The sequence below is a fragment of the Manis javanica genome, chromosome 14, assembly GCF_040802235.1.
Source record: "Manis javanica isolate MJ-LG chromosome 14, MJ_LKY, whole genome shotgun sequence".
NCBI classification, from domain to species: Eukaryota; Metazoa; Chordata; class Mammalia; order Pholidota; family Manidae; genus Manis; species Manis javanica.
Genome location: NC_133169.1, coordinates 30,332,668 through 30,358,038, shown reverse-complemented (window position 1 = coordinate 30,358,038; position 25,371 = coordinate 30,332,668). Strand labels below are relative to the sequence as shown.

General features: G+C 41.0%; 1 protein-coding gene across 1 annotated transcript; it reads right to left on the bottom strand.

Moving 5' to 3' along the window:
* Positions 1-9,820: 9,820 nt before the first annotated feature.
* On the bottom strand, positions 9,821-10,750 carry LOC108391927 (olfactory receptor 2T1). The gene has a single exon (XM_037008849.2). The coding sequence runs from the start codon at positions 10,748-10,750 to the stop codon at positions 9,821-9,823; it is 930 nt and encodes a 309-aa protein (XP_036864744.1).
* Positions 10,751-25,371: the final 14,621 nt, after the last annotated feature.

Genomic DNA, 25,371 nt, shown 5'->3' with positions numbered 1-25,371 from the left:
TGGCCCATGACAATGGAAGGACAACTGTGGCGTGGTGCTGACAGTGTATGTGTATAGTCTTTCTATTTGTTTTTATATATCTATATTCCACATAGATAGTGGTCGTTTTACTATTTATTTTGGGATTCCATTGTTCATAACCTTTGCCCTTTTCTGAATTGGGGATTTCTCAAAAATTAGCATCTCTTTTTAAGGAATAAGGGCATTCTTATGCATATGATATGTATTGCAACTATTTCATCCAAACTATTACTTGAAACTGTAACTTTTGACTTCTAGGCCAAAAATGTTTACACTGTTATGTAGTTAAGTTTGTTTTGGACAGTTATTCTTTAAAGATGTCTGTGATTAAGATGTAATTCTATTTTAATCCAGTTATAATACTATTTAAAATGTGTAGTATCATAATAAATATAGAATCTATGTTGCTCTTTGTTGGAAATTTTAAGACTATGAGTTTCTATACAAGGTCAAAAGTAAAATAAATTTTTCTCCTCAGACCATGCCAGTGAGCCCTAATTTTGGCTGATCCAAAGAGCTGAAATGTGAATGAGGAATAGGGATAAGGAATAGCCTCACTTCTTTCTGCTGAAATGGAGAACACATCATAATAGGCAAGTTCAGTTTTCACCCACATTATGTGCATAAATGCCGGCATAAAAAGTGGGTCTTAGGTTGGTCATACATGAAATCATAATCCAGTGACTGCTGCATTCTGGAATCTCCCTTGTGCTTTCCATGTCTATTCTCTCCAAAAATAACAGATCCCAAAGCATCTAGCTAGTTTCTTTTCCCTTTTTATGTAGTTACTCTCCTATCAAATGCTTCTCTGTGTCAAAGACTGGCACAGCCTTAGTGACCCTGACCTCAGGTGTTTGCCAGCCAGCCAGGACATGAGGATAACTGGCGTTAGTGTGGAAGGACCTGGGCACTCAGAGAGGAAGGGTAACCCTCACTGGAAGCCACTTAACTCCATGTTAGTAAAGAAATAAAACTCTTTAAAGGGTGGAGGAATTTTGACAGAAGTGAAGGGCCCCCCTTCACTCTGAAAGCACAGGAGTGGCAGGGTACCCTTCACAGTTAGGTCTCAAGAGAAGGCGAGCTGAGGTCTTCCACTGTTTCTGCCATGGAAACCTATTTTCATCAGCATTTAGTATGTAATAGTGTGAATACTAAACAATATTTGGGATCAGAAACCTGCTTTCACTTCCTGTCTTTATCCCTTACAAGCTGGAGGTCTAGCAAGCCACTCATATTTTCTGTCCTATATGCCTCTAAGAACTTTTAAGTGTAAAATAAGAAACTGAAGTAGAGCAGTTTCCTATAAAGCAGGATATGTTGGATTTTCCTAGCTTAATCATCTTCAAAGAGCTCCATGAATATCCTGAGGATATGGAATACTGTAAACAAATTAGATAAACTCCTGTCCCTGTAAACACTTCAAAATTATTGTAAGTGAATACATTTTTTCAACAATGTAAATTTTGTTGAAGCCTTGCTTTGAAATAAATCTGTATAGCAGTTTCTTGAGCAATCACCTACATTCTGATGTTCCCAATAGAGAATTGAGTCTATCATATCAGCTGAGAGAAGAAATAAGATCAAAGGATATAAAATTTGCATGAGTAACACAGATTCATGATATCTATAATTAGAATACTGAGGCATTTGAACCACTAACAGGTGTCTGGTTTGAATTAGCTTCCCAATAAATAAATCCAGAATCTGATACTTCAACCATCCCATGATTGGCAAAAAGTCCTCACACATCACTTACCTCCCACAGTAGCCTCCTCTAGAGATGATGGTCTAAAATGAAGGTTAAATATCTACTGTCCAAAGAAAAATCATACAGAACTGATGTAAGCAATGGAATTACTCAGCATTTCTTTGTTTCTAGTAAGTGTGGGTAAGTGAGAAGCATGAATCAGGTCTTTTGAACTGAAAGCTTGATTCTGAAGGTAAGCAAATCAAAGAGGAGAAAGGGGAAGTAAGGAGATTGGAGTGTGTGAATATTCAAAGAATGAATTGCACAGTGGCTTGGCTATGGGATTACATCTTGTTGGCAGGATAATGTCAGTCCCTAACCAGCATGAAATATTTTTAAATAGTCACGGATAGGTAAATAAGTTGAGGATATAGAGATGAATCAGCCTGCATCCTTAAATGCCCCATAAAGATGGTGCAGGGAAAGTAGGCACTGGCTACATTATACAGGCTGCCAGAAGAGAGTTTGGAAAAATAATTGACATCAGAATATCAGCCTTTAGGGCACTGTGTCCCTAGCCTACAATTACACAGCTTATATACGTGTGATAAGCTCTTTCATTTCCCTCATTTTTTCATGAAAATGTAACTTCTTATTTACAGAGAGTTACAATAAACTGCCCCCAAATAAATCACACATTGTTTTGGAAGTTTTCCTATTTACACTTTCAAGCCTAATGAATTCCTCTCTTCAAGGGTTAAAGAAAAATCCAGCTCTCTTAAGAAACTATTGTTTTGCTAAAGGTACTGGATTTCAGGCCCACCCTGTCACTAAAGTATTCATTGATGTATAACTGTGAATCCAAGAGAGGCTGGTCATATACTAGGGACCACCAAACAATTTCTAATCCCTAAGTATCAAAAGTTTCATTAACTCTGGGAGTCTGAAAATGGCCACCTGTGATAATTTTAACTTTCTAATTTTATAATGCTCCTGGTTAATTAACTTAAGAGCTGAACACTTGGCATCCGTGTTCTGGCTAAAAGATAAGCAGGAACGTATGCCTTTCCCTTTAATCGTCTTTGGCCAGGATGTAGAGTGCTCCCAACTCTTTGCTGTGCATGGCATACCTTAAGGAAGTGAAATGTACTCCTTTGAAGTTCTGTCTTTTCTGGAGTATGGATGGTCATGATGATGGCACAGCATGGTGGGCTTATCTGATACCTCTGAACTGTAGCCCTGAGACTGCGCTCCATCACAATGGTCCCCCACCAGCAGAGCTTGGCTGGCAGCTGCCCAGGAGGTCCCCAGCACACAGCCTGGGAGCCCTGGCTGGAGACACCTGGGCTGCGCCCACCTGGCCACCAGCCAAAGGCACCAGCACAATCTATCCAGGGATGTTCCTACACAAGGCCGTGCTTTCAAGAATGGGAAAGGCAGCCCTTTTGCCTAACCTATAGAAACAAACAGACAGTCAAACAAAAGGAGGAGACACAAGAATATGCTTGAAAGAGAAGAATGTAACAAAACTTAGGAAGAACCAAATGAAAGAGAATGAAGCAATACCTGAAGAAAAGGATTCCTTGTGGCAACGGAAGCAACAAACAAGAAGGCAACCGACGCATGTAAGCATATTTACAAAGGATACATCTAGTAAGTGGCTAGTGTCCAAAATATATAAAGAACTCATACAGCTCAACACTGACAAAATAAAATATAACAAAACAAAACAAAAACTAAAACAATGATCTGAAAACCTGAATAGAAAGACATACAGTAGAAGACATACAGATTGGCTGACATTCATATGAAAAGATCCTCAACATTATTAGTCATCAGGGAAATGCAAATCAAAAACACAATAAATTATCATACACCTGTCAGAATGGCTATTATCAAGAGACAAGAAATCAGTGTTGGCAAGGATGTGGAGAAAAGGGCATCTTCCTACACTGCTGGTGGGATTGCAAAATGGTGCAGTCACTATGGAAAGCAGTATAGAGATTTATCAAAAATACTAAAAATAGAAATGCAATACTACACAGCAATTCCACTTCTGGGGATCTACCCCCCAAAATAAAATCATTAATTTAAAATGATATATACATCCCTTTATTTATTGCAACATTATTTACAATAGCCAAGATATGGAAGCAAAATGACCATCAATAGATGAAGGGATATATACATATATGTGTGTGTGTGTGTGTGTGTGTGTGTGTGTGAATATATAAAATAGATGAATGGATAAAGAAATGGTACATGCATGCAATGGAATATTACTCATTCATAAAAAAGAAATCTTGCCATTTGCAACAGCATGGATGGACCTAGAATGTATTATGTTAAGTGAAATAAGTCAGTCAGAGAAAGATGAATACCACATTGTTTCACTTATATGTGGTCTCATACACACTGACAACAGAGTGGTGGCTGCTGTAATGAGGGATTGCAGGAGTGTGTGAAAGGGAAAAATTAGTGAGCAAGTTTCCTATCTTGGTCTGGGTGATGGTTACATGAATGTACACACCTGTCAAAATTCATAAGGCTCTACAATAAGATTTGTGAATTTATCAACATAAAAATATCATTAACAAAATTTATATATATATATATATATATATATATATATATATATATATATATATATATATATTTAGGGTAGAATCTCAGAAATTGGTACTTTATCTTAAGATATTTCAACATATTAATAAACTGAGTTAAAACAAAATTAGTTGATTGGGAGATTAGATAGAAATATACAGATGTAGAGATTGATAGACATAGATACATAGAGAAATAGGTAGAGATATAGCTAAAAATAGGTATGGATTCAATGCAATCTCAATAAAAATAATAAATATTTTTATTTGAAAACCTGCTTCTTTTAAAGATCAAAAGACCAATAGCAGCCAAGACAATGTTAAATAAAAACAATGCAGATAAAATTGTCATTCCAGAAACCAATCTTTATTTTAAAGCTATAATAGTTAAAACAATATGAAATTGACATATTGTGATAGAAATAAACCAACGAAATAGAACAGAGAGCTTATACACAGACCCATGGTTATATGGGCAATTTATGATGCATTAATTCATTTGATGAGTATGTAGTAAGCTCCTACAGCATGCAGCCATTTCTTGAGACCATGGGCCGTGTCAGTGGGCAAGAGGCAGAAACCCCTGTCCTCGTGGGGCTTCTGGTTTAGCAAGGAGTCAAACATTAAAATTAAATAGAGTAAGTAAATTAACTACAAACTCTGATAAACATAGTCGAATTTTAGAGGAGAAAGAATTGCTCAGAGTGAGGTGATTGTTGTTTTTCAAAATATCATTGACAGGACAGGCCATTTGGAGAGCATAGCATTTGAGCAAAGTCTTAAAAAGATAAAGAATTTAGCTATGAAGATAGCTGGAGGAGAAGAAAACAAGAGGCGATGGGTGGGTGGGCGGCATGTTGGAGGGTCCTTGCAGCTTCTAGTGAGGTCCACCATGTGGCTGAGTGGCCAGCGTGGGAGATGGAGGGCCCTGACCAGTCAGGCTGAGGGAGGGCTAGCAAGACCCATAAAATGTCTGCCCACCGCCGGTCTGTCAGCGAAGTTGGACCAGTGCGGGGCTGAGCAGGCCTGGTGTGCTGGTGTGCAGGGAAGCAACTCTGTGGGTTTGAGCCACCAGCAAAAGATGGAGCAGTTTGAAGCTGGCTACAAATCTCCCCAGCGGGCCTGAGGGTGGGCTGGGAAAATGTCATCTGACTGCCCTTTCTCCTTCAAAGAGAGCCTCCCCAGTGTCCAGCCCCATTAGCCACCAAGTCCAATGTGGACTTGTGTTCCCTGAGTAGATCTCCAGGGCCAGGTGTGCCAGATTCCTCTGTATCCCCTCCCCACTCCACTTCTCCCCCACCTGCTTTTGGGCTGGGATGGGGGACGGTCTTGGGCCTCGGTCAGGGCTTTGCCCCTTTCCCCTTCTGTGTGGTCTCCTCTCCTTCCCCGGGTGCAGGTGGTCTGCCCTGTGGGCTTCCGGTTGCCCTCAGGGTCCGCTGTATTCACTGTAGTTGTTTCCTTGGTGTGTGTGGGAGGAGAGTTTGTCTTGCCTTCCTACACCACCATCTTTTTTCCAACACCTAGTAGATTTTAATGTGAGCACACTATACCCCATCAATTTCACTTAGGTAGACAACCTATTTTTTTACATGTATGTTTGGAGACACAGATGCAGAGACTTCAATTAAAAAAAGACTGCAGACTAGCTGAAGACTGGAAACAAAACACATACCGAGTGACCAGGGGGACGTGCATGTGTGAAGGGACCTGACGGCTGTGGTGTGTGTGATTCTGCTAGCCTCTAGTGAGGAAGTACTTATATTCCTAAATCCAACTAAGCATTGATGTTATCTGAATTGAAAAAGATAATTAATTCTCCTTAATCACACATAAATCTCCCAATAAAATTTCATCTTTCTTCTGCTATTCAAAGCAAAGTCTGGAAGCTGTCTCCCATTTCTGAACCCCTTTCTGTCCTTCATCTGCTTCAGAGGCTGTTCTCCATTACTCCTTGCAAACCCCTTGCCAATAACACGAGTGACTATTTGCCTACTCAGGTGAACTGCTTTCTCTTTCACGTTACTTGAATCATGCTCAATGTTCACATGGGGGACTCAACCCTTCTACTGCAAAGACTCTTTCCCAGGATTCCATCACACCACACTCCCTGGGTTTGTATATCTCTTCTACCCCTTTATTTCCACTTACTCTTCCACGGCTTGACGTTTTTATGTGGCAATTTCCTAGACCAGGTCTTCATATCTCCGCACAGTCCCTCCCGAGTTGTTTTCATTTAATCTCCTCTCTGGTCCTTGAAGGCCATGGTAACACCAGGGACCTCAGAAGCCTGTCTTCCCACCTAGCAACTCAGATGATATCCAGACTAGAATACCCAGCTTCTTATCTCACATTGCTATTCAGATATTCAGTAGACATTTCAAACTTTATATGCTCAAAAGAAAGCTCTTAATTAAATACCCAAACCCAAACCCTGCTTTAGTCTCTTCCAGAAAACAGGCCAGCCGTCTGCTTAACTGCTCAGCCCAGCTCACAGGGTCTTTTCTTGATCTCCATCCTCCACACCTGACTTCTATCTGTCTGTCATCCATGCCTTCAAAACATAGTCCCAGTCATAGTGTTTTATCCCCTCCACTTCTGACACTCATGCTAGGATGTCTCTCCTCAGAACACAATAAAAGCCTCCAGAGAGGTCTTCTGCTTTAATGCTTTCTCCTACAGTCCATTCTCTATAAAGCAGCCAGGGTAGTATTCTCACCATGTCAGTCAATATCTGACTTTCCTTTACTTGAAATCCATCAGTGGCTTTTCATTAAAATATAAGTAATAAGGCTCCACTGTGTGGGGGGTATATGGGGATCTCCTGCTCTGGCCTTGCCCGTTTCCAGACTTGTCTCTCTATCCATCACTTTGGAGCAGCCTCACTGAACAGCTTTCTGTACACAGCTTCCCTATTTCGGTGCACCTACACCTGCTGTCCTTCCTGACGGGAAGGCTCTCCTCCTGAACATCCCTGTGCCTGTTTTCTCTCCTGCTCAAATGTAAGCCTCGCCGGGGGGCCCCCCTTGACCACCACAGCTTGAGCAGCACTCCGCTGTTCTCCACTAGCCCACTCTGCTACACTTTTCTCACATTGTATCGTGGGTCCTATTTCCCAGTTTTATTGATAAATTGACTTATAACATTATATTAGTTCAAGGTGTACAACACGATGAGATCAACCCTCATACGAGACTGGCTGTCATCAATAAGATGACACAAGATGAGAGTGGGTGAGGGGATCCTTTCACATGGCCATGGGATGGCGGGTCGGTGCAGCCACTGTGGGAAATCCCTGCTTGAAGAGACATGTGCACCACAGTATTTATTGCAGCAAACATCACATTAACTAAAACACTGAAACAAATTGAGCATCTACTGGTGGATGAATGGGTAAAGAAAATGAGGTATGTATCTGCTATGAGTTATATTTAACTTCCTATTGAAGTGTAATAAGCATAAAAATATTCAATATACAGAGAAGTTGAACTTGATCAGTTTTCTCAAGCTGAACACTGGGCATATAATCTGCATTCACAGGAACAAACAGAAAACTGCCTGTGCAGCCTGCCAGCCACTGACCTTCCAAAAGCATGTTGTGCTGCATCTGTTCTTCAGCTCAGTGTATCTTTGGTGACTTGCTTCTGTACCTCTTCATGTTTCTGAGATTAATCCACATTGTTGCCAGCAGTATGAGAATGTGCACTCCTGTTGTATGAATATGTCACAATTTATTTACCCATTTTATTATCAGTGAGCTGATTTTTTCGTCTGTTACCACATACCTGTTGGCAAAGACTATGCAAACACCTCTGTCAGAAATTCACCCAACTGCATGCCTGCTGGGGGACTGAGTGCAGACATGTTCGGCTTAAGTCTCTGCTGCTACGTACAGTGTGATGTGGAGATATGAGTGGTTTCTCTGCTTGCTTGCTTCTTTTCCTTTTCATTGTCTTTCCCCCATTGGGTTGTAAACATCTTGAGTGCAAGTGTTTTATCTGTCTTGCTCACAGCTATGATACATGAGTGAATAAACTGATGAATGGATAAGGAAGCTGAATCTGAAAGGTGTAGTGTTCAAACATCGCATCTCTTGAAACCCTTTGATCTGGTGGACTAATCAAAAATGTTCCCCTACAGAAGCCCCTTACATCTGTGAGCCCGACTATTCTCATGTATAATTTAGGACAAATAAGAGGTGCTGCATTTCTTACTAGGTTTTTGGAGGATGAATCTGGCAAGGCATGTAAATCATTAAATTTTATGAAATTGACCAATATGATGATAATATTTCATTTTTGATCCCTCATCACCCCCTTATAAAATCAAACAGCATATTGACCATGTTTACTGTCCTCACTTCTTGGAGAAGTGGGGGGCATGGGTATGAACTCTGAGCTGACTCCTCTTCCCTGATGGTATATGCTTAACTTTAATGACCCTGTGGCATATTTCAAAAATGATTTTACTATCCACTCAACCCGTATTCCAGTATGTCTCTCCAATATTTGGAAAACACTCAGGCATTCAGTGCTCTCATGTTGTTCTCTCTGTGCAAATCCTCTGCTCTTAGTCATCATTATTAACTTATCTGGAAAATAGTTTTCACTAATGTGTTGCAAATGAACAAAAGTTAAATACTGTATTTCTTCTTAGAGTATCAAACACATGATGATTGCCCTGAGTACATGGCTATTTTAGAAAATTATATTCAGTCACTTTTCCTTCCACCTGACAAATTGGAACACATACACCACTGTCTTCCTAAAGGTCTGGGTCAGAGTATTACCCTTCAGAATAGAAAAGGTGGTAATTCTCTTATTTTTAGATGGTTTCCTAGGTTATATGGCAGTACCATACATCTCCAAAGTACCATCTTTCCCCCTGCTCTCCTAGACACAGTTCATGCTATTTAAAGTCACATGTAATTTACCTCCTGTGGGTAATATTTCAGTATTTCCAGAATCTCTGGCCTGGCCTTAGTGCATCTCCATATCAATAGTGATTACGAGGGCGCACAGGGAATATCTGGACCAGAGAGGTTGGGCAGGGTATTTTTGCAGCCGGCTAGCGAGAGACACAGGTGTTACAGGAGTAGACAGCTACCCGTGGGTGATACACAGGTTTCTCCCACTTTATTCCTCCCTTTGACTGATTTTGGTTTCAATGGTTTATTTGCCCCAGGCTAGGCACATGTTTTATCCCTGGAGTTTTACCTCCAAAAGGTAAAAGTGCATAGCAAGTATTTTTAATTCATGTGACCAAAAACCATGGGGAATATTTTTTTCTTAATACAGGGCAAGAGAAAGGGGAGATGTAAGAAAGGAAAGAAGAGATGAAGGAGGGAGACCAAGAGGCCACCCTCTTTACATGGATCTTTTTTTTTTTTCTGCACAATGGAGCCCTCTCCTGTTTAACCCCTCCCTGAGTGCATGGCCACGCTGACCACAGGGGCTGCCAGTCACAGTCTGCATGAGAGGGAGGCCGCTGCTACAAGGCTTCCCGCCGCTCTTCATGCTGTGAGCCTGCCCAGTGCCCTCTTCAGAGCGCCAGTCACATCCTTGTTTCGCAGGCTGTAGGTGAGCGGGTTCAGCATTGGGGTGAGGATGGTGTAGAACACGGAGAAGACCTTGTCCTGGTTTGGCTTGTGGTATGAGTGAGGCAGCGTGTAGGTGTACATGGCGGCCCCATAGAACAATGTCACCACCGTCATGTGGGATGAGCAGGTGGCAAATGCTTTCTGCCTGCCCTCTGCTGAGCTCATGCGGTGCACGGTAGTCAGGATTTGGGCGTAGGAGGCAATCACCACAGAGAAGGGGATGAGCAGCATCACCACACAGCACACGTACATCACCGTCTCGTAGAGCGCTGTGTCAGCACACGCCAGCCGCAGGACCGCGGGGGCCTCGCAGAAGAAGTGGTTAATCACCCGGGAAGCACAGAAAGGGAAGCTCATGGTGATGGGCGTTAGCAGAAAGCCATCCAAGGAGCCTCCAAACCAGGACCCCGCTATGATCACCCAGCAGACCCTCCGGCTCAGGAGGACAGGGTAGCGCAGCGGGTTGCAGACGGCCGCGTAGCGGTCGTAGGCCATGAGGCCCAGCAGGAAGAACTCGGCCCCCACCAGCGTGAGGTAGAGGAAGTGCTGAGCTGTGCACCCCACAAAGGAGATGGTTCTTTGACCCCGCAGGTAATCAAACAGCATCTTGGGCACGATGGTGGAGATGTACGTCATGTCGATGAAGGACAGGTGGCCGAGCAGGAAGTACATGGGGGTGTGGAGCCGGGAGTCGGTGCGAATCAGGAAGATCATGACCCCGTTGGCCACCAGCGCAACGAAGAAGATGAGGGAGATGATGACGAAAAGAAAGCCTGCAATGTCCTTCCTGTCGAACAGCCCCCGGAGGGTGAAGCCTGAGGAGGACATGTTGTACCTATCCATTGACCCCACGGTGGCACCACTGTGATCTGGAATCTTCTAAGTAAAATGATGGTATCTGCAGGGAATTAATACAACATACAGGTTGATTTGGGGGCAGTAAGCTTCCACAATTTGAAATAAAACATTTTAAAAAATGTTTTATGACTTTGGCTCTGATATCCAGCAACTGATCTGTTCTAAATGTTTTTAGGTAAAATTGATTGTTTTATTTTAAATCAATAACTCTTTAAATGCAGAAGATGATGTCAACAGATGCTAACAGGGATACATATAAAAAATACCTAAGGGTGCATACAGTGGTATGTAAGAATTACACCTGGCCTGGTGCATGCGTGCGTGTGTCTGTACACATGTGTTTCTGCATGCTCGTGTGCATGTGTGTGTGAACATACTACCTTACAAGTGTTTAAATCTATAACTTTATTAAATGAATATATTATATGTGCATTATATCATATGAATATGTTAAATGAATATATAATAATATACAACTATATTAAATAAATAATCATCATCACCGTCATCTCCAAAACATCTTAATACTGGTTCCGGGTAGCTTATGTTCTCCATTTAGTCACAAATATGGGTGGTCTATAATTTTAACTAGAGTTTCTGCCTATATTACGAGTACTTTTTTTTTTGGTGTCTTTTTGTCCATATTGCAGGCAAAATTTATGGGAGCAAATATAGTGAGAAATTGAAACTATTCTCGCAAACTCAGCAATGGAAGGGTGATCCAATACAAGAGGCATTCACCATTCTAGATTTATATTTGTATATTTTAAGAAAGATATTTCAAATTCAGGATTAGCATTAGGATTATGATCAGCATGAGCATCAGCTGTCAGCACTTAACATTAACAATTAGGATTCTGAAGAAATGGGACAGGGACATACACACTGAGATGTAACTCACCTGCCATTTTTGAAATTTAAAAGTTTTTCACAGTCATTCATAATTAAGAAAAGTTGATTGAGGTTTATATAATTTCAGGTGATGACTAAGTAAAAACATCCACAACAAACTGTTTGAAGTTAAGGATGCTTTTTCTTGTGTTTTAATGTTAAATATGTCAAAGCAAGATAGGTTTTACCAATATGTTTGTGAGATAAATTGATCAAATTGGTGTGTGCTCCATGAAATATTCTAAAAATATTAGTATGTGGGTCCATTGCACAGAAAAAAAATGCTAATAAGGATAGTTCCAACAATGATCTGAAGGGTTTCCTTTGTGCCAGGTTCTTCCTATCTATTAACTCACTGAGTCTCACAACAATCATAAGAATTGAGGGTCTATAAAACCCCTTTTCACTGACGGCAGCATTGTGCACAATGTTTCCAGGGCCCCACAGGCTGTTAGTGGCAGGGTGTTTGGACCAGGCACTTTCAGCTCATTTTGTGCCCTTACCCACAGCCCAGAAAAACAACTAGCCTCTTCCAGTAGTTGTCAAATAAAATGTGTCAACAATAAGTCTGTTTAATTTTTAACTACCATGTAATCATTAATATGACTAGTAAAATTCAATCATAAATGAGTGAATCACATAAATCATTATAATAAAGACAGCTGATTTTTAGGAGCAAACTCTGTTTTTCCTGTTTACCTTCTATTTTTTGTCAATTTGAGAATCTTTGATGCAGGACTTCATAAATTTTCCTGACACCATGCACAATTTCAATCTGTTTCATTTTTTTTGTGTGTATATATTCTTTTTTAAATTTTTTTATTAAGGTATCACTGATATACACTCTTATGAAGGTATCACATAATAAATATTGTGGTTACTACAGTTACCCATATTATCAAGTCCCCTCCACACCGCATTGAAGTCACCGTCTGTCATTGTAGTAAGATCAATCTGCTTCATTTTTACTTACCTTTCTATTTTCCACTAATGGAGCCCATGAAAGTGTGTATATGAGGGGAAAACACGATCCAGTTTATGGCACCCTAAATATTAGTAGTAATTGAGCTACTTCCACATGTCCCAAATTTGGGGTCTAACTTTTATCATTCCCTAAATTCCCACTAAGTTTTTATTTTACAAAGTCACAGCTTTCTTTGTTCTCCATTCACACTCATTCCAAAATCTTTTAAAAATCTGCTGTCCTAGTTGTTGTCTTTCCTCCCACTTACAGTCCTGACAATAACAAAGGCAGTGTGTAAAGGCTTCTCCATTTTGCAGCTGGCCGGCCTCACTCTCCTATGTGCACATAAAAGGTCTTATTAGCCAGAAGGCAGCCCTGTTTGGTTATCTTATAATCGGTTATCTCAGTATGAGGAAGCATAATGAGAAAGACCTGTCCCAGCTGAATTGCTCTTGGTCATAGATTGCTATGGTTTTATACAAATGAAAATAGAAAATAATTCTGTGGCTTTACACTGAAATTTTCTTCTGAAGCGATGTAGTAGAAATAGAGTAAAACAAAATTTAGACCCAAATTTCTTCTAGTGATCATGGCATTAATTACTTGTTACCTTGGACTCTCTCCCCAAACTTTCTGAATCTCAGTTTCTGTTTACATTAAATTTAGATAATATAATGCTCAGGGTTGCTCTATAGAGCAAGTAAGAAATTCTTGGGTGAAAATACTTTATCCAGTGTAAATGTCAATTTTATATCCATATATGTTAGTTATTTCAAAACTATTGATAAGAGTGTGAGAATTCCCAACGTCTCCTTTAAGCAATTTACATATTCAACTAACATTTATGAATTTAAATTGTGGACCTATTGATCCTCAAGCCTATAAATGCGAATGCTATGGTGGAATTATTTCAGGTCTTAAATTCCTTATATTTTCTTCAAATATCTCATGGCTTGAAGGAAATGGTCATTAATGTATTTTCTCAGAAATCTCCATATTTATGCCTGAAGAGCCTTTAAATGTCTTTGAGAAGCATAAATATGTTTGCCCTACAACATATGAGAACATAAGAAAAAAAGTCTTTGTATTCTATCGGTATGATTTTCTGGTTGAAATTTGTCTTTGTCTTAAATTACTTTTTTTTTTCATATACACACCACTGGTGAAGAGAAAGCAACATATTTATTCCATCCTGACATTTGCAAATATTCTGTCTAATTTTGTTGAAGTTACGTATTTGATTGAATGGGGATGGTGGAATTACTTCTTTCCCACTAACCGGAAGTCTGGATGCGATTCCCCTTGGGACTGGAGGATCACTGAGCCCATCCTTTAAATCAAGTGGCAATGGAATCTCTAAGGCGTAAGCTGCTGTCTTTCCCTGGATGGGCACTGGTGAACTTCCTGCCAAGTGGAAGAGCACACTGCATCCTCTCTCGGTGCAGCAGCCCCACTGATAGTGCTCACTTGGCTTAAAAGTTGCCTCAAGAGACCTCCTTCTTGCCCTCTAGATCTGCTCAGAGGCAATTTCTTCCCTTGTCGACATTCAGCCTTTTAAAATGTGAATGTACTAAAAAGTCCTTCTTCACCTGTCTCTGTGCCGGGTTATGCTTCCTGATTCTTGTGTGCATTCATCTATGAGTTCCATGCCCCAACTGCTCAAATTCCTGGTGCTAACTTGAGATGATCTTTCATAATATTTATTTTAAAATGCAGTATCTCAATTTCAAAAATTACTTTAGGTGGAGCTGTTTCGGTGCAGAATACATAGTGGAATATTACTTTTCTCTTTTTATATCAGAAATCTCACACTGTTGGTACATCATATGCACATTAAAATCCTTCCAGCTGAATTTCATTTCACATTAGAGTTTTGCAAGCCAGGTAAATGCATACTTGTGTAGATTTGAAACTAAACACAAAACCTTATGCATATTCCTAAATCTTCTCTGTATTCTTAAATTCTGCACAGTATTTCAAAAAGTTGGAATCATTAAGAATAAAATCTAATTGAAATAAGAATCACAAAGTTAAAGATAATAAAATGACAATTTCACCAAATTTTCAGTACTCTTTGGGACTTCACTCCAGGGAGTGACCCAGAACCACATCCTTTGTCAACCACATAGCTCTCCTGCCAGGACCCCTACAGAGATCACATATTCAGAAACCCCACAACTAAAAACACCCAATGTTTCTGATGGGTGATCATTCTGTGGCATAGAGGGCCCTAAAACTATGCTTGTGAACCACTGGCAGACAGCAACTGAAAAAAACTTTAAAGTTATTGTGGAAAAGTGATTTGTAAAATGTGTGCACCATCGACAGCCAGGCAAGAGCCCTGGGCTTGCCATCAGAGGGCCTGCAGGAGCCTTCCTGTGCGTCCAAAGACATGCACCTCCAATTCTGCAGCACCTGTGTCTTTATCTGTAAAAATAGGGCAAGGACACAAGGGTAATCATGTCAGTGGTGGGGAAAGGAGTCAGCATCGGCAGGGACTTAGAAGGCTCCTGTAGACTGTGCCCTATAAACTAAGACTAATTTGTATTATCATTTACCCATCTAGATCTTTCAAATAGTATTCTTCCTATTGCATCTAATACACAAGGTTAAGATTTGCTTAAATTATTAGACCAAAGAATTCTGTAACAAATACGTTACTACTTGTAAAAGAAGATATCTAATATAATGTCCAGTACAGGAATCTTGAACAGAAAAAAAAAAGGACCTTATGCTATAAGGTTGAATGAGATTGGGTCTCTAACTGGGGGACAGACAAGGCAATTAATTGCATTTTTAGTTAGCCTTTGACATTAAGATTTCAAAGTCAGAATGTCTAATGTAAAATAAAGAATAAGCCACCATTTTAATAGAAACACATATTATGGCTAAATACATTTACTAATTGTTAAAAAGTAAAAAGGGGAAAATGTTTACTAAATTTACATACCTCCTGAAAAAAAAAGGCATTTAATAGACAAGAAGATTCTTGGCACTCTTTCACTCATTAGAACACTTACAGCCAGAGATTTGCAATGCCTACTCAGAAATTCCCAGAAATAATTATTCTGTTTCCAAACGCACTTGCACCTGGGGTGGGAGACGTGGGGCAGCCATTCTCCCACTGAACAGGTACCTGAGGTTAGCAGTCCACAAGCTGTAGGAAAACCTGCCTCCAGTTCCTTACATGTAACTCACATAAGTCCCCGTTATGTCTATAAAGAGGGTCAGTTCATTCAGACCCCTCGGAAATGCTGTGGAAATTCAGTCCTTTCCTAATTCAGCAATTATTCAGCATCAGTGCAGGAGCCAGGCAGCGACTCAGCGTTTGATCTCCAGTATCTTCCTGCACGATCCCAAAGACCTGAATTTTCGTTAAGATCATCGGAAGAGAGGGATAAACAGAGCTGGTCTAAGTATTGCCGAAGCAGCAAGATGATTCACTGAATTGTTAAATTTAATCAAGCAATTTTCATTGTTTAGACACATCCTCAAATTACTGAATCTGATCATTTAATTTTTCAAAAAGCCTTAGTGATTTATTCATTTTTTTCCCATATCCTCCCTTGTTTAACCTCATAACCTCAGAATCCTCAAATCTTTTCTCATCTATGTAACCTGAAGGCTATGCATGAAAAGCATCTATGTTACACTCCTCTCTTGGTGTGCATAAGGAAATGGAATGCGCTTCACTGATACCTAAAGTTGCCCAAATACCTAATTTTATCCTAAACTTTGGCCCAACTAAAAAAGGTGACGTCTGTCACTTACATGGAGCTGAGTCCCCTCCAGACAGATATTCGGAGAAGAAAGTGATATTCAATGGTGGAGATGGTCATCCAGGTTCACTGGAGCAAGATGAATGTCTGCACAGGGAAAACCTTGAAGAGCTGGCCTTTGTGCCCAGCTGAACTCTGCATCTTCCTCCAGAAGATCAGCTGCAGAGGTTTTTAATTTGGATTTATGAGCTTGGATTTACTGAATTATAGTGGAGGGGTATTCTTAACAACAGATGATGCAGTTAGCATACAGACAGGCTGTAAGTCATAAAGAGCTATTTGTAATAAACTCTGTAGAAGGAAGAATCGGTAAAAAATGCCCCCAAATCCCTGAAACATTTTGCAATGATAGGACAAATTATACAATTTTTTTAGCCTTCTAGAAAAGTGTTAACACTGCTCCCTGTTTTTACGAGGAAATACTTAGAAACCAAAGAGAGAATATTGTGAAAAAATGAATAGACATGAACAAAGAAGCCGATCATTAAATACATTAAATTGCCTCTGGCTGTTCTGCGTCTGGGACCCCTGGCAAAGGGGAGCGCCTGGAGGAAGAAGGGGCCATGATTTAAATAGTTTTCTGAGAAGGCCACAGTAACGTGCTCTTGGAAAGAGCAGGTCTCCTCCCAGAGGATCTCGGCCGACGTCAGTGAGACAGAATGGCTGCAGCTAATTAGAGGTGTATTTACGGCTTGGCAGGCTGGGAGCCCTAAAGTCATCTGGGCCTACAGAGAAGGGTTTCCAGTGCTGGCTCCAAAGTGCACATCCCTGACTTACTGAGCATTTCACCCGAAATTACTCCTCCCGGACAAATTTGGAAACTAATGTGAGGAGCCATAAAAAAGATGACAAATAGCCAAATTTCAGTTATTTTAGCACTTTATTTGTAGTCTAATAATCATCACTTTATCTGAATCATTACAGGAAATATATACACTGAGGAAAACAGGGAAAACATTTAAAATGTGTAACACACAGAGAGAGCCACTGAAAGCATATCATACATATGGTTACCCTTAGAAGACTGCACATCCTTACAAAATTGCACATCATCACAAAACATAAAATATCCTTACAAAATTGCATATCCTTGAAAATTATACCAAACATCCTTACAAAATTGCATTTCCCCTGCAGATATCTGTATCTGTATTATCTATATCATCCATATTTATATACACACAGCATTTATATACCAACACATATATATTTGTATGTATGTGTGTGAATTAACATATAATTTGAAAATTTCCATTGTTCATAAAGGACTTCATAGGAAGTGTTCCAGATAGGATATATTTTTCCAAATGTAACATTCACTATCCACAGGGTATTCTATGCCTAAGATATGTTTGAGTTTACTTAACATACACTCCATTTTCAATGCACACTTTTTAAATTGTAGCACTAAAAAGTCCTGTGGTGGTGAACACCCTTATAATTTTGAGTGTGTGTCTTAAAGTGTTTCTTCCACCAAATTTTCTTCCATCAGGATTATTTAGGCAACTTGTGTAATATCTTTGAAGTTTTAATTTCATTTTTAAGTTGTATTTCTGAAATACTGTCAGTTCACTTTACAACTCCCTGATAATTTCCACTTCACTGATACATACTCACAACTCCCTGTCTCTAAAAATATAAATGAACACACACATTCACATCTCTGGTAATTCTGGCCTGGACAACTGAATTTAACCGACACTTTGTCTAGTGAGGTTGAATCTTCTTGAATGTTTTGGGATTTGTTACTTTCTAAATCGCCCACTTCATGTGTCCTTATTTATTAGAAATGTTTTTCTTTTAGACTTATACAACCTTTTCTTTGCATAGGAAAGTTTGAATGTGCCCATCATGTAGGTCTCAACTGTTGTTTCCACTTTCTTTCTTTGTTCTATTTTATTTTGTTCATGGCTTTTTTGTTATACAAGAGTTTTTACAGTTACAGAGTAAAATACATCAACAATACTTGTAGTTTCTTCCAAAAATATTTAGAAATTCTCTACTAGCTTCAAATATGAGAAATACTTTTATTTTTATTAGTTCCTATTTGTATGTGTATATTTTTAATTTAGCTCTTTAAAATCTGGAATTTAGGGGTATAATTATGAAGTGGAGATTTACTGAATTGTCTATGAATAATTATACAATCATTGCAAAGCCAGTTACTGACAAATTATTCCTTTATCTAATGAGTTTCAATATCAATTTCTTTAATAGATTTTTAAAAATATTTACTGAGGACTCTAATGTTATCTACTGATCCTTCACATTCTTAAAACTCCGTTTTAGTGTTGGATTATTTTAAGATGTTACTTGTTCAGTGAATTATGCGTGTTAAATAAAATGGTATTTTATCTTTCTTTTTTTAAACAATTTTATAACTGCCCATTTGTTTACTACAGAAAAACAAGACTAGAACTGCATTGTTATATTTTGAAAACAATAATAGCATTAGCCAAATCATTTATTTGATGAGTATTGACATCTTTACAAAATTACCTTCCTCAACTACGAGTTTATTAGAAACTTTAATTTACTTAGGTGTTCAGTTAGCTTCCTTTGTTGAGAATTATGACTTATGTGTTTTGTGTGTATATTTATGTGTGTTCTGTATATTACTGCATATTTCACATTACATTTACTCCATATATTTCTAATTAAATGCTACCTTAATGATTTTATCTATTTATTCTGCTATATTTTGGTATTTGTCAATGTTTACTTCTGGCCAACTGGAGGGCTGGTATTAAGTATTAATTTATATTTTAATTTTGCTAATTTACAATCTCTAATTTGAAAATACTTTTGCAGAGGATCACATTGTGTTTATTTTTCATAGTCATCAAAAGTACAACATAAACATTTAATCTCCTTTACTTTAAAATATAGAGATTTATTTTTTATTTGCATTATGTTTAGAATTTCCCAAACTCTATCAACCAACATGGGGGGAATGGGCCTTCTTGCATTTGTTTTTACTTTAGTAATAATGCGTATCTTATGTTTTCATTATGCCTGGACCTTCCCTTAGTTTGAGGCCGACTCACTTCATCACGGTATGGAAAAATCCTTCCATAGTTGCTTCTCATCTAGATTTTTCTCTCAGCAATGATTGCTGGATTTCATATCTTGGCGACCATCCTTTACAAACTGTGTGTGTGTGTCCGCACGCGTGTACCTCATTACTTTATCATTTTCCCCGATAGTTGTGAAAGTTACTCAGAGAGTGGTGGGTCTGCAGCTGGACACATGTGAAGCAGACCTTAGTTTTGTGCCAACGTTGCGTCACCAGCAGGCTGCATCAGCCAGAACTCTGGCTGGGACTCGTTTCCTCACCTCTGCAGCGATCACTCTGAACGAGGTCAGGAATCACGAGTACAAGGCACCTGCACCTGGTGCTTCATGCCCTGGGACTCAGCCCCGGGAACCAGCCTGCGTCCATCCTGACTGATGGGATTGCACCACTCCTCTCACAAAACCTGAACGTGGTCCTTGTTCTTTCAGAAAGTCTCACCACGGTACTTTGCTGGCCGTCCCTGAAATTGGCACAAGCTGTAGACCCATCACTCAGCCACTGACAAGCTGTCCTCCAGGCTCACTCGCTCCCTGGGATGCTCTTCCTGCCTGAAGGATTTCCACAGGTCCTTGCGGAGTGCCTGCTGCTTGGCAGCCTCCTGGAAGGGCCCTGGCGACTCCAGGGCCCTTGACCACAGCCCTGGCTCCCTGCACCCCATCCTGTGATGGTCCTCCTTAGTGGGGCCACTGCCTTCTCAGGCCAAACGTCACTCTGTGTGCCATATAGGACCACATTTTTTAAGCATGGTGTGCAGTCAAGGCATTCTAAGTAGCAGAGTAGAACTAGAGGCTAGGAGCTTTGGCATATTCTTCCCCAAATTGCTGGAAGGGCTGGTGCACTCCTGAGATTGTTGGCGAGGTTCTTGTTTTTTTTTTTTTTTTTTTTTTTTTTTTTTTCTGAGGGAATCAGCAATCTTCTCTTCAGGAATATTCTCTGTTTAATTTACAGAGACATTTGGGCCAAGGCAGCAGGGACATATAAGTGATAGAGTGAGTGGCAGGCCTGAGATAAATCGATCAGCCCTCCAATTGTTACTTATTTTTCTATAGATACAAGTTACATTTTTACTTGTTGTTTTCCACCAGAAAAATCACAAGATTCTAAAACATTTTCCATAGACTCCAAGACTGATACTCAATCTGAGTTGTCTGCTTGCCTGGCTAAATGGATCACAAGGGGAAGCGCTGACTTCACATTCCCCAAAGGACCTCAAAATTCTCTGCTATCTCTGTGCAGCTGTGATTGTCTGAAGCAAATCACCCTTTTGGTGTATTAGACTTGTAATTAATGATAAAATATCCTCTGAGAAGAAAACCATTCCACTTAGTCTATTGAGGATAGGGGCAGAACTTCTTTGAAAGCTGCTGCAGTTACTCATATGCAAGTTTTGTGTGAACATAAATTTCCAAATTAGTAGAGTAAATCCCAAAAGCACAAATGCTAGATACCTTGACTAGACTATGTTTAGTTAGTTGGGTAAGAAACTACCACACTAACTTCCCATTTTGCATTCTCACACGTAGTGACTGAGTTCCTGTATTTCACCAGTATTTGGTATTGTCAATATTTTGAATTGTATCCCTTTTAACAGGTGTACAGCACTATCTTGTTGTTTTAATGACCACATTTGGAATACTAATTTTATGTATTATCAATCCTTCATACCCAGTATAATTAACATGCCTGTGTTTATGAGGGATAGAAAGATAAAGGGAAATAAAAGAAATTAAAGATACGGCATGAATATTGTGAGGATCAAAGGCAATTACATTTGCTAAGAGATGTTAAAATAATGTCAGTACTTATTGTATTTATCATATTTAAACATCTTATTGATCTTTAAAATCTTATAAGGAAAAATATGTTAATTCAAATTTCACAGAAGAGAAAATGAGCCTCAGTCACATTACATGATGGAAAGAAGTTCTCGAAAAGTGGAGTAGAAATGGATGCAAAGTCACAAGGTCAGCCCCTCCTTCTTCTCTGCTTTCTTGTGTTAGACATCACCACTTTCTGGGCTGGAAAGCTCCTTCCCATCACTTGGCACTTGGTGCTCTCTAGGTCAGTCTGACAAGACTGAAGATATTTTCCAAATAAAAAGCTGTGAAAAGGCTAGTCTGCTTTGCAACTGATAACCCTGCTGAATTAGGAGCAGGTCCACTTTCCAATTAACCAGTCAGCCCAACCCCAGTTTTCCCGTGCTGATGGTTCCCTTTGATGAAAGATTTTGTGTGCCAGCCAGCAGCCCTTTCAAGACAGCAGACGTCAGCGATGTTCACCTCACCCGCCGTCACCAACGTCTGACAGCAGCGAAACGTCACTCAACTCAGCCAGGGTCTGGCACACTGGTGAGAGCTCAAAGCTTGGCATAGCTGCAGAGAAGGGACAATGTGCCATCCACCATTTCACTGAAAGAAGGGGGTTGATAGAAACATCCACACCACCAATAGCTAGTGAAGGATTGCAGGGTCTAAAAATGCTAATAAATTGGAAGGGAAGCTGAAAAGGTATAAGTGAATTTATGTGTTAACGGAGAACTCCTTTCTCACTTAGCTCTGTGTCTTCTGATATGATTATTTTCTACAGAACAAATAGATCATAGAATCCTTGCCTTGTAGAAGATTAGTCTGGTTTTCTGCAAAAACACGTAATTCTTTTTCTTTACAGCTCCAAATTTAGATAAACGAAGAATGCTTTCGATTGCTGCTCAAAGAAAAGATACCTGGATGTTCTAAATCCTGGCGGGACTCTCTGCTGAGCATGTGCTTTGAAGTTTTATGTCATTTTAGGCTCTTTCAAATGTCCATACACCCAACCCTTCCACAAACTCCACCAAAGATCATTTAAGTAATATAATAAAAAAGTCACCATATTTGAGGCCACTGAAGACTGATAGAGTACATGTGTAATATTAACCAGACATTTGGGGGCACTTATAGACGATTACAATGAAAGAAGCAGAATGGGAAAACAGCCAGAAAGGCTGTACCGGAGCACACACTGACCAACAGTGGTGTGTGTGGCACGCCGGCATTTTCGGGTTTGTGTTACAAAGGCTCCACGTTTTTGCCAAAAGTACCGCTGCTGCACGCTCCCCACAGTGGCGTGGGCCACTGCAGACCTCACCTAAGCCACCCCTGTGATGACCCAGGGGCACCCATGCCCCGAGCTGGCCTGGAGGGTTGTGCCCCGGAGCCCCTCCCTGGTGGCTGCGGCCCTGCCTCTCGCCCAAACTGTCCTCCAAGCTGGGCCATGCCGGTGCTCCGCAGGTGGCATCTGACGGGTTCAGCAGGGGTGAGGATGGCCCAGAGGCAGAGAAGACCTGGTCCCTGGGGCGGGGGGGGTGCAGGGGAGGGACTGGGGAAGCGCATGGGTGTGCAGGGCACCCACTGTCAGGGTCCGCGGTTGCTGCTGAGGTCCTGGGGCAACGTGAAGAGCAGAGAAGGAGGCGGGCATCGTCATGGAGGGTGCTCAAACAGGCCACTTTATTCTGCATGAAGCTGCACTTTCTATACTGCTGCAGTGCTGATGCACGGTTACATCAGTACTGAAGACGTGCGTGCGAGCGGCCTTCACGGCCAGGTGTCCGGCCGTCAAGGCCCTTATCTAGCTCCTTGCTCATGGGCACAGCACGCTGTGTGTTCAAGGTTTCTCAAGGCCAGACCTATCTGGGGTAAAGCAGCGCGCAACAGTCCTCAGAACAGTAGGGAAAGTCGGGGTGGGTGGGGGCCTTTCCAACAGTCCTGGAACACCATCCACCGCCAGTCCTGAGGAGCAGGCAGGACCCCCTCCCGCCCACGGGGGACTCAGCACCACGGGGACACAGGGAGCGGCCACTCTGAGGGGCGTCGGGCAGGCAGGCCCCTTGCAGAAGAAGCGGCTGCCCGTGCCGGAAGTAGAATGGCAGGCCCGCGGTGACGGAGCTAGGAGGACCCGCGCAGCGCACCGTCCAGCCAGGAGCTGGCCAGGCGGAGCGGCCGGGGCCCCAGAGGACAGGACAGCATGGCGGGTGGATGGCCTCTGGGCGCTCCTGGGTTGGGAGCCCCGCGGGAAGAGCCTGGTGCCCCAAGCGGGAGGCAGGGGGAGTGCGAGCTGCGCAGGCCGCCCAGGAGGTAGTCCCCGCCGGCTAGGCCCTGTGCCAGCGTCTGCGCACGACGGATGGTGGTGTGCAGCGTGCCGATGAAGGACAGGTGGTGGGGCGGGAAGTACGTGGGGGCGTGCAGGGGAGGGTCTGTGGGGGTCGGGAAGGCCGCGACCCCATCGGCTCTCAGGGACGCGAGGGTGAGGCCCTTGGTGAAGGTCTCTCTGTCTCCATCCATGGCGTCCAGCTGGACTTGGAGGCCTGTGAGAAGTGTGGGGTTAATGAAAGCTTCAGTACATTAAAATAAATCATTTAAGAACATCTGTTTCAGCATTATTAAACTAAAATTATCCAGAAAACCAATAGCAAGCATTTGGGGGCATGTTGTGTTGTGGGTTGAATTTTGCAGCCGCTTCATTCTTGTCTATTTGTACTTGTTAAAGAGATGTTCCAAAGGTAAATCTCCATAGAACGAAGAGTAACGGATGTTTGGCAACTGATGATTAGTTTAAGGGGGCTCATTGATTAGGCAGATCATCTCAGCCCCAGAGAGGATTCCTCACCTGGAGCTGGCTCTCTTTATTTGAAAAATCAGCTCAAATATCTGAACAATTCAGTAAGATGATTTATTGAATATGGGATTTTTGTAACAACCTTAAAATTGATCAGTCTAATTTAGATATAACCATTAAGTTGTAGTCACAGCTTAAAACAATAATAAACTATAATGAATTGCACCATTGCATTGTGCATCTGATCATTGATCACCCTTGTTTGTTCCTTCACTCCTATGTTTATTTCTCAATAATTCACACACCAAATTTTATTTGTATGCAGATACCTGTACAGTGTTCTCAGCTCTTGGGATACTGTTGTAAAAAAAAAAGAGAGATGTCTCCTGTGACTTATAGCTCTAATTGTGAGAGAAAGAAACAACTAAAGGATGATGGTAGTTCTGTATAGTGCTAATAAATGCTATGAGGAAAGGGTTAATGTGCATAATGATGGATGACAAAATAGCAGCCATGTGGAGATTTGTGGGAAGGGTGTCCTTGAAGAATGAATAGCAAGTTGAAGATCCCCAAGGCAGAAAGGAGCTTGCTCTATTCAGGACTCTTCAGGCACAGGGTTGTGAATGAGGGGGGAAGTGAGATGTAGGAAGTCAGATATTAAGGCATGTGGACCAAGTAAGGAGGTCAAAATTATTTTGTAAGCATCAGTAGAATTGAGGTGCAGTTGACAACTTGTAACATTTGGTTGCACATTTAAACAGATGTTCCTCCTGATTTTTGTAGCTGTTCCTTTATGCTTTTGAACCAATGACTTCCCCCATTGATTCTGCGTTTTTGTGGGCTTTCAATGCTTTGCAAGAGGGAAACATCATCATTAGTTGGGGGAGCCCAAGTTGTGCCTCCTGCTCAGAGGCTTATCTGGCTTAGCATATGTCCTGCCCCCTTTCACTTCACACAACAGAGTATCCTGACTTTTGTGGTGATAAGCATTAATGTGCATGGATGGAGTAGGTTAGAGGACAACAGGTGATCCTTCAAAGTCTTGGAGAAGGGGGTATCCATGCCAGAGGTGGAGAATTTGTATCTTGCACAGACGATGAAAATAAGAGAAACCTTTCCAAAAATTCCTCATTAGTTTTATTATTCTTCAAGGCCAAATATAAGATAAACATTGAATTATTGGGACATAATATTAACCATTGCACACACAGAGCTATCGTACCACAGAGACAGGCAGTTTATGTGGTTATAATGGAATGAAATTGGCAACCAGTTTTCTGGTCTAGGAACATTTTGGAGTAGG